Below are 10,970 nucleotides of genomic sequence, written 5' to 3'. Positions count from 1 at the left end.
TACAACAGAAGGTCTTTAACACCCTAACACAGAAGAAGTGGAAAAAATTGACTTTATGAAAGCAATAGAGTCCCTTAAACAACATGTGAAAAATGCCCTTATAGAAATGGTTGAGAAGTATAACAAAAATTTGAAGAAATGAGTAAATACGTACATAATACCCTGGGAAACCAAGAAAGAATGATCAAACAGGTAATGGAAACAGTTCAAGAATTGAAAACTGAAATGGAAGCAAGGAAAAAAACACAAACTGAAGACCAGCTGGATATGGAAAATCTAGGTCAACGAGCAAAGCCTACAGAAACAAGCATAATCAATAGAATACAAGAAATAGAAGAAAGAATCTCAGATTCTGAGGACACCATAGAGAAAATAAACGCTCTGATCAAAGAAAACTGCAAAGCCAATAAATTCTCATCACAAAACATTCAGGATTATGGGGACACAACAAAAATACCAAACCTAAGAATAATAGGAAGAGAAGAAAGAGAAGAGTCACAACTCAAAGGCCCAGAAAATATTTTGAACAAAATTATGGAAGAAAACTTTCCCAACATAAAGAAAGATATTCCTTTGAATATTCAAGAAGCATACAGAACACCAAACAGACTGGATCAAAGAAAAACATCCACTCACCATATAATAATCAAAACACAAAACATACAGGTTAAAGAAAGAATACTAAGAGCTGCAAAGGAAAAAGGCCAAGTAACTTATAAAGGTAAACCGATCAGACTTACACCTGATTTCTCTATGGAAACAAAGCCAGAAGGTACTGGATAGAAGTACTGCAGAAAATAAGAGACCATGGATGCAAGCCCAGACTACTATACCCAGCCAAGCTTTCGTTCACTATAAATGGAGAAAACAAGACATTCCAGGATAAGAACAAATTTAAACAATACGTAGCCATGAATCCAGCCCTACAGAAAATAATAGAAGGAAAATCGCAACCCAAGGAATCCAACATTGCCAACACTGCCTACAATAACTGAGGCATCTAGCGACCCTTCACTAGCACAATTTAAAGAAGGGAGACACACAAATTCTACTTCAAAAACAATAAGAATATCTGGCGTAAACAACCACTGCGCATTAATATCACTTAATATTAATGGTCTCAATTCACCTATAAAAAGGCACAGGCTAAGAGATTGGATACGAAAACAGGATCCAACATTCTGCTGTTCGCAAGAAACACATCTCAACCACAAAGACAGGCATCTACTCAGAGTAAAGGGTTAGGAAAAGGCCTTTCAAGCAAATGGTCCTAAGAAAAAAGCAAGTGTGGCCATATTAATTTCTAACAAAACTGACTTCAAACTCAAATCAATCAGAAGAGATCGAGATAGACACTTTATACTCATAACAGGAACAATTTGTCAGGATGACGTCTCAATCCTGAATATTTATACCCCTAATATAAAAGCACCCACTTATGTAAAAGAAACATTACGAAAACTCAAAGCAGACATCAAACCACACACACTAGTAGTAGGAGACTTCAATACACCTCTCTCAGCAATGGACAGGTCAATCAGACAGAGACCTAATAGAGAAGTAAGAGAACTAGTGAAGGTAATGAAGCAAATGGACTTAACAGACATCTATAGAACATTCCACCCAAATAGGAAAAAATATACCTTTCTTTCTGCAGCTGATGGAACCTTCTCAAAAATTGACCACATACTCGGAAACAAAGGAAACCTCCACAGATACAAAAAAAAAAATATCAGTGTCCACCTGTGTTTTATCAGATCACCACGGATTAAAGTTAGAATTCAACATCAATCCTACCTCCAGAAAGCCGACAAACTCATGGAAACTGAACAGTCAACTACTGAACCACACCTGGGTCAAGGAAGAAATCAAGAAAGAAATTAAAGTCTTCCTTGAATTTAAGGAAAATAAAGGCACAACATACTCAAACCTATGGGACACTATGAAAGCAATGATAAGAGGAAAGTTCATAGCACTAAGTGCCCACTTAAAGAAAACAGAGAAAGCATACATCGGAGACTTAGCAGCACACCTGAAAGCTTTAGAAAAAAAAGAAGCAGATGTGCCCAGGAGGAGTAGAAGACTGGAAATAATCAAACTGAGGGCGGAAATCAACAAAATAGAAACACAGAAAACAGTCCAAAGAATCAATGAAACAAAAAGTTGGTTCTTGGAGAAAATCAACAAGATCGACAAACACCTATCCAAACTAAATAAACGACAGAGAGAGAACACGCAAATAAATAAGATCAGAAATGAAAAGGGGGACATAACCACAGACACAGAGGAAATTCAGAGACTCATTAGATCTTACTACAAAAGCCTGTAGGCCACAAAACTAGAAAATGCAAAAGAAATGGACACTTTTTTAGATAAGTACCACATACCAAAGCTAAACCAAGACCAGGTGAATGATCTAAATAGACCTGTTAGTTGCGAAGAACTAGAAACCGTTATCAAAAATCTCCCTTCCAAAAAAAGCCCAGGACCAGATGGTTTCAATGCAGAATTCTACCAGAACTTCCAAGAAGAGCTAATACCTATACTCCTTAATGTATTTCACAATATAGAAACAGAAAAGTCATTGCCAAATTCCTTTTATGAAGCTACAGTTACTCTGATAGCAAAACCACACAAAGACCCAATCAAGAAAGAGAATTACAGGCCTATCTCACTAATGAATATCGACGCAAAAATTCTCAATAAAATACTGGCAAACCAAATCCAAGAACACATTAGAAAAATTATCCATTATGATCAAGTAGGCTTCATCTCAGAGATACAGGGCTGGTTCAACATATGAAAATCTATCAATGTAATCCACCCTATAAATAAACTGAAAGAAAAAAAAACATATGATCATTTCATTAGATGCTGAAAAGCATTTGACAAAATTCAACACCCCTTTATGATAAAAGTCTTGGAGAGATTAGGGATACAAGAGTCATACCTAAATATAATAAAAGCTATTTACAGCAAGCCGACAGCTAACATTAAATTAAATGGAGAAAAACTCAAAGACATCCCACTAAAATCAGGAACACGACAAGGCTGTCCACTCTCTCCATACCTCTTCAATATAGTGCTTGAAGTTCTAGCAATAGCAATAAGACAACAAAGGGGATCAAGGGGATTCGTATCGGAAAAGAAGAAGTTAAGCTCCCGTTATTTGCCGATGATATGATAGTGTACATAAGCAACCCCAAAAACTCTACCAAAGAACTCCTACAGCTGATAAACACCTTTAGTAATGTGGCAGGATACAAGATCAACTCCAAAAAAATCAGTGGCCTTCCTATACACTAAGGATAAGGAATCAGAGAGGGAAATTAGAGAAGCATCACCTTTCACGATAGCCACAAATAGCATAAAATATCTCGGGGTAACTCTGACCAAGGATGTGAAAGATCTATTTGACAAGAACTTTAAGACTTTGAAGAAAGAAATTGAAGAGGACACCAGAAAATGGAAGGATCTCCCTTGCTCTTGGATTGGGAGGATCAACATAGTAAAAATGGCAATTCTACCAAAAGCAATCTATAGATTCGATGCAATCCCCATCAAAATCCCATCAAAATTCTTCACAGATCTAGAGAAGACAATAATCAACTTTATTTGGAAAAATAAAAAACCCAGGATACCCAAAACAATCTTATACAACAAAGGATCGTCTGGAGGCATTACCATCCCTGACTTCAAACTCTACTACAGAGCTACAGTATTGAAAACAGCTTGGTATTGGCATAAAAACAGAGAAGTCGACCAATGGAATCGAATAGAAGACCCTGACATTAACCCACAAACTTATGAACACCTGATTTTCGATAAAGGAGCTAAAAGTATACAATGGAAAAAAGAGAGCATCTTCAACAAATTGTGCTAGCAAAATTGGATGTCAACCTGTAGAAGAATGAAAATAGATCCATATCTAACACCATGCACAAAACTCAAGTCCAAATGGATTAAAGACCTCAATATTTGTCCGAACACACTGAACCTGATAGAAGAGAAAGTGGGAAGTACTCTACAACACATGGGCACAGGAGACCACTTCCTACGTATAACCCCAGCAGCACAGACATTAAGGACCTCATTGAATAAATGGGACCTCATGAGACTGAGAAGCTTCTGTAAAGCAAAGGACACTGTCACTAAGACACAAAGGCAACCCACTGACTGGGAGATGATCTTCACCAACCCTGCAACTGACAAAGGTCTGATCTTCAAAATATATAAAGAACCCAAGAAACTAGACCGTAAAAGGCTAATCAACCCAATTATAAAATGGGGCATTGAGCTGAACAGAGAATTTTCAACAGAAGAACTTCAAATGGACAAAAGACACTTAAGGTCATGCTCAACTTCTTTAGCGATCAGGGAAATGCAAATCAAGACAACTTTAAGATACCATCTTACACCTGTCAGAATGGCTAAAATCAAAAACACCAATGATAGCCTTTGTTGAAGATGTTGTGGAAAAAGGAGTACACTCATCCATTGCTAGTGGGAATGCAAACTTGTGCAACCACTTTGGAAAGCAGTGTGGTGGTTTCTCAGGAAATTCGTGATCAACTTAACCCTGGATCCAGCAATACCACTCTTGGGAATATACCCAAGAGAGGCCTTATCATACAACAAAAGTACATGTTCTACTATGTTCATAGCAGCATTGTTTGTGATATCCAGAACCTGGAAACAACCTATATGCCCTTCAATGGAAGAATGGATGAAGTAAGTATAGAATATACACATATTAGAGTACTACTCAGCAGTAAAAAACAAGGGTTCTTGAATTTTGCATGCAAATGGATGGAAATAGAAAACACTATCCTGAGTGAGGTAAGCCAGACCCAAAAAGAGGAACATGGGATGTACTCACTCATATTTGGTTTCTAGCCATAAATAAAGGACATTGAGCCTATAATTAGTGATCCTAGAGAAGCTAAATAAGGAGAACCCAAAGAAAAACATATTGGCATCCTCCTGAATATTAACCTTCAGCAGGTGATGAAAGGAGACAGAGACAGAGACCCACATTGAAGCACCGGACTGAAATCTCAAGGTCCAAATCAGGAGCAGAAGGAGAGAGAGCACGAGCAAGGAACTCAGGACCACAAGGGGTGCACCCACACACTGAGACAATGGGGATATTCTACTGGGAACTCACCAAGATCAGCTGGCCTGGGTCTGGAAAAGCCTGGGACAAAACCGGACTCTCTGAACATAGCGGACAAGAGGACTACTGAGAACTCAAGAACAATGGCAATGGGTTTCTGATCCTACTGCACGCACTGGCTTTGTGGGAGCCTAGGCAGTTTGGATGCTCAACTTGGTAGACCTGGATGGAGGTGGGGGTTCCTTGGACTTTCCACAGGACAGGGAACCCTGATTGCTTTTCTGGCTGAGGAGGGGGGCGGACTTAATTGGGGGTGGGGGAGGGAAATGGGAGGCAGTGGCGGGGAAGAGACAGAAATCTTTAATAAATAAATAAATTAAAAAAATAAAATAAAAAAAGAAAGTAGAAGTAAAATTTTATATCTGTCAAACAAGTTTTAGAGACTATTTTCATCATCAATAAGCCACCATTCTATTACTTAACATCCTCTATTTTCAATAACCACTATAATACTGCATTATTTCAAAATCCCTAAATTCAGACTCAAAGTTGTATACATGCTTTGATTCATACTTCTCCTTCTGAGAGCGCGCCCTACACCATATTTAATTTCAAATCTTCTATTTGCTATTTCAGAATCTCATTGCAGAAGATTTAATTTAAATAATCCAGACTTTATTAATTTGACTATCAATCCACCAACTTTTATATCTGGATTCCACATAGGAAAATAATATAAAGACTGCTTTGCCTTCTCAATACAATCACAGCAACCTAACTGGACCATAACATTTATTCAGGTTATTTTCTCAGGAGTAGAAACATTTCCCAGGGCAAGGAAGGCCTCTCTGGTATGAGGTCTGCCAAGAGTTGATAAATACGCCCCAAGGAAACACACTTGCAGAAAATCAGAGTGTTCATTCATCATTCTCTCTAACATTTTCTATCCTTGATTTTGTTGTTGTCAAGTCTTCTAACATGTCTTTGTTCCTTTTTTATAATACATTTCGCTATAAGTTGATAAATTATAATTATGATATATAATTTAGGGTTAAGATAAACAGAACTACTGTGTAGTAACTAAATCAAACTGAGTAACATATCCATGAACTCTCAGAGCAATTTAAACATTTTTATATCATAAAATTAGGAGTTTTCTCCAGTAATTTTCAATTACACAACATAATGTTATTACTATAGTCAAAACTACAATAATTCTCAAATACATTTTTGTGATTAACAGAATCTTTATCACAACAAACTATCACTTTGAATTCAATGTCCAGTGTCTGCTTCACCATAATTCTTTATTTTGATAAAAAATAAACTTAAATGTATTGACTCTCTTCAATAATATGTGTTTGTGTGTAATGTCATGTTTGACTTTCCTTGTTTGTTAGTTATGCATAATATATTTTAACTGAAATATACCATTCACTAGTCATTAGATTTTTGTATGGCTTGCTTTTGTATACATTATCATACATGGTATTTTATATAATGCTTTACTTTGAGGAATAAATTTTTCATGGTGTAATTTTGGCAATTATAAAATGTATATTTCTAAAGCTGATTTACATAATTATGGGCTATGTAGTTACTAAGAAACTGTTTGAAAATACTATTACAGGCCGTCCTAAATATTCAAAAATAATAGAAAATTATTCAACCATTAACATAAAATGGTTTTAAATATGATTATAACAGGTGGTCAATTAAAGTGCATAGACATGATAGTCATGTGAATTTGAAGTCCCATAAAACATGCTGGAAATATTTTACTGACAATTGAAACACAAGGGCTTCCAGAGATTTGCAGAGAAACATAAAGAGCATCATATGATAATCTGATGTTTGAAATGACAATACATTTTTTTACTGTTATTGCACTATACATTTTTTCTTCTCTTCCCACTCTTTCTCTCCTCTTTCTTTCTACCTACTCACATGTATAAAAAGAGACTTTTTCCCCAACACCCCTGACTGCCACACTCCCAATTTACTCAGGAAATCTTGTCTTTTTCTCCTTACTATTTAGATCCATGTATGTCTCCTATGGGACTCTTTGTTGTCTAGGTTCTCTGAGGTTGTGTTTTTTCTTTGTTTTTTTGTCTAAAAGCCTCTTATGAGTGAGTATATATAAGATTTGTCTTTCTGGGTCTGTGTTACATCACTCTTGAGTGATGTTTTTTTTTTTTTCTAAACCCATCCATTTGCCTGCAAATTTGAAGATGCTTTTATTATCATATTTTTACCAGTGAGTAATACTCCATGGTGTATATGTATCACATTTTATTTATCCATTCTTCAGTATGAGGAATCTAGTTTGTTTTCAGGTTCTGGCTACTAAAAATAATGTTGCTATGAACATTGCTGACCACATGTCCTGTGCTATGAATGAATTTTCTTTGGGTAAATACTCAAAAGTGATATTGCTAGGTCTTGAGGTAGATTGTTTCCTATTTTCTGAGAAATTCCCTTACAGTATTTCCAAAGCAGCTCTGGAAGTTTGCACTTCTTCCTGTAATGGAGAGGGTTCATCTTACCCCACATTCTCTGTGGCATAAGCTTTCATTGGTGTTTTTGATCTTGGCTCTTCTGATGGGTGTAAGATGGAATCTCAGAGTTGTTTTGATAAATTCTCTGATAAATTTATCAGAGAAATGCAAATCAAGACAATAACATTTTCTTAATAACTGACTAATGCTTCAACCAAAGAGTAGGCTGCACTCCAATGACATCACATGAGCAACACACAAAACACCAGTACCCTTATAAAACACTAAGTGAGCAATAACAAGATCAATATAAATACCTACTTTAAAGATTAAGAAAAACAAAAACCTTTCCAACTGGGAAAAGAAGTTCTTTAATCATACTGAAATTATTTAAGTAAAATCTCTATCTTACCTGAATCTTCAAAGTCACTGTTGTAGGCTTTCCATGTTTCCGTTATCCGAAGAAGATTCTCTTCCATGGCTTGAATGTCCATGGAGGGGCAGTTGCATTCTGGAAACTTTGGACCACAGTGGCACCAGCAGTCATTATCCTTGCAAATAAACTCCCCCTCTGAATTACAGGCAATGTAGCTCAATGCTGCCTGCACAAAGCGCTCCTGAAGATAGTCAGGAAGGAGAACTTGAAGCCCTTGAAAGACAAATGAAGTGATCAAGTTTGAAGCACCACAGTGCAGCAAGCACTTGTTTACAACACCGAGTAGAGAAAGTAAATGCTAGTCATTTAAAACACAAGTTTATCGCTATTAAAAACTATCATTAGGAAAATCATCTGTTTGTATAATTTCAATACAATAGACCACGTGAATACAGAATTACAGAATTTATAGCAATCATTAGTATTTTATACTTTTATAGCAATACTGTGGGTCTTTGATGTAATTAATTAGAGCATTTAATTATGATTTACAAAACTTACACTAAGCCTACATATTTGAAGACACAGTTCACTGTTTTCTGCCTGCCTCTTGATTTCAAGTCTTCCATTCCATTTTTATACTACCACTCTGCACAAATGGATACTATAATTAATAATGCCTCTTTTTTTTACAAGTTTAGCAAGGTTGACAGGGCAGATCACAACATAGTACACCAAGAATGCCTACCCAATATGATTCTGTTGTTTAGGAACAAGCACAAAACTGCATAAAAAGGAGCAGATGGGCTGATGTAGTTAATTCACAGTCCATTTCTTTGCTTGTGTAATCCATCCCTACTGATATATTCCATTATTCTCTTAGATGCCAGCTTGGTAGTCACTAGTTATTTAGGGAAGTGCTATTTGAAATAGACTTTAACAAAGAAATATTTTAAATTAAATAAATTTTAATATTATTTTTAAATAATATTTAAATTTAATACTTAAACAATTTTTCATTTAATATATTTTGTGAAAAATATAGTTTTATATCCAACATTTTTAAATACATAACAAAGGTGCCTAGGTCAGTTGTATCAGAGAAGCATCAGTAGCAACACCAAATGGGAGCAGATGCAGATACACATAGCAAGAAAGCACTACCTCAAACACTAGGTGGAGTCAGGGGAACCCTGCAGAAGAGAGGGAGAATTGCTTGTAGGATCCAGAAGGGTCAAGGGCACCAAGAGACTATTGCTTACAGAATATAAGCAAGGTTTATAGGGTCGTAGAGACTGAAGTGACAAACACAGACCTTGGATATGTTTGAGCGAGGTTCTCTGCATGTAGTTTGTGTGGCTTGGTGTTCATGTGGAACTTTTAACAGTGTGGGGAGGGATTGCCCCTGCCCCTTGCATGCTTTTCCTTTTCCCTCCTACTGTCTTTTCTTGTTCAACCTTGATATGAAGGTTTTTGGCTAGTTTTATTGTTATGACAGGTTCAGTTGATATATCTGGGAGGACAACTCCTCTCTAAAGAAAAAAGGAGGACTGGATCTGAAGGAGAAGAGATGTGGGGTGACCTGGAAATTAGGGAGAGAGAGAAAACTGCAGTCAGAATGTAATGTATAAGAGGAGAATTAAAAAAAAAAAAACAAAGCAAAATAAAAAAAACTAGTGAAATACTCTAATAAAGTCTCTCATGATGGTATATGGTTGTCTTCTGTGGGATAATCCTTCTGTGTAAAGAGAATATATATTACTCTCATTAGTTTATAATAAAGACAATGCTAGAATTTGAATTCTAGCAAGGCAAAATGAGGCTAGGAGGGAAAGTTAAATGGAAAATGCAGAAAGGAGGAAGTGTGGAGTCAGGGAGACAGAAGCCAGATGCAAGGGAAGCAAGATGCTAGAGAACAGGTAAAGCCACACGTCATGTGTCAAAACATAGACTAATAGAAATGGGTTAAAGGTTGTAAGAGCTAGCTAGTAATAATCCTGATCCATAGGTCAAGTATTTTGTAATTAATATAAGCTTCTGAGTGATTATTTGTGATCGGGCTGTCAGGACAAAAAAAAAGTTCCACCTCTGCTTAAATTTGTCCCCCAGCAAATTTGTTCCACCCTCTGAGAGGCAGAGGCTGGAAGATGGACGCTAAGAAATTCTAGGTCATCCTAATTTATATAACAGAATGGAACCCATTCTGAGCTATTTGAGATCCAATTTAAAAAGAAAGAAAAATGAAGAAAGGAAGCAAAGAAGGAAGAAATGGAGGAAAGAAGAAAGAAAGAAAGAAAAAGAAAGAAAGAAAGAGAAAGAAAGAAAGAAAGAAAGAAAGAAGGAAAAGAGGGAGAGAGGGCTAAAGACAAGGGTTAATAATTAAAATGAGAGGCCCTATCATACAACAAAAGTATATGCTCAACTATGTTCATGGCAGCATTGTTTGTAATAGCCAGAACCTGGAAACAACCTAGATGCCCTTCAACGGAAGAATGGATGAAGAAAGTATGGAATATATACATATTAGAGTATTACTCAGCAGTAAAAAAACAAGGACTTCTTGAATTTTGCATTCAAATGGATGGAAATAGAAAACACTATCCTGAGTGAGGTAAGCCAGACCCAAAAAGAGGAACATGGGATGTACTCACTCATATTTGGTTTCTAGCCATAAATAAAGGACATTGAGCCTATAATTCATGTTCCTAAAGAAGCTAAATAAGGTGAATCCAAAGACAAACACATAGGCATCCTCAGGAATATTAACCTTCATCAGGCGATGAAAGGAGACAGAGACAGAGACCCACACGGGAGCACCGGACAGAAATCTCAAGGTCCAAATCAGGAGCAGAAGGAGACGGAGCACGAGCAAGGAACTCAGGACCACGAGGGGTGCACCCACACACTAAGACAATGGGGATGTTCTATTGGGATCTCACCAAGGCCAGCTGGCCTAGGTCTGAAAAAGCATGGGATAAAT

At 36.6% G+C, this 10,970-nt stretch overlaps 1 protein-coding gene across 1 annotated transcript in view; it reads right to left on the bottom strand.

Moving 5' to 3' along the window:
- Positions 1–8,026: 8,026 nt before the first annotated feature.
- The window catches only part of LOC121446219 (BMP/retinoic acid-inducible neural-specific protein 3-like), a gene marked incomplete at its 3' end in the record, with an annotated part of 257,918 nt that continues 254,974 nt past the window's right edge, over positions 8,027–10,970 (bottom strand). The window contains exon 6 of the mRNA XM_041648686.1: positions 8,027–8,263. Within this exon, the coding sequence (XP_041504620.1) occupies positions 8,027–8,263 (237 nt within the window). The remainder of the gene's footprint in view (positions 8,264–10,970) is intronic.

The sequence above is a fragment of the Microtus oregoni genome, unplaced genomic scaffold (genome assembly GCF_018167655.1).
Source record: "Microtus oregoni isolate MIOR12 unplaced genomic scaffold, Mior012 000003F_ref0000135, whole genome shotgun sequence".
NCBI classification, from domain to species: domain Eukaryota; kingdom Metazoa; phylum Chordata; class Mammalia; order Rodentia; family Cricetidae; genus Microtus; species Microtus oregoni.
Note: the sequence above shows the minus strand (reverse complement) of the source record. Positions and strands in the feature narration are given on the sequence as shown.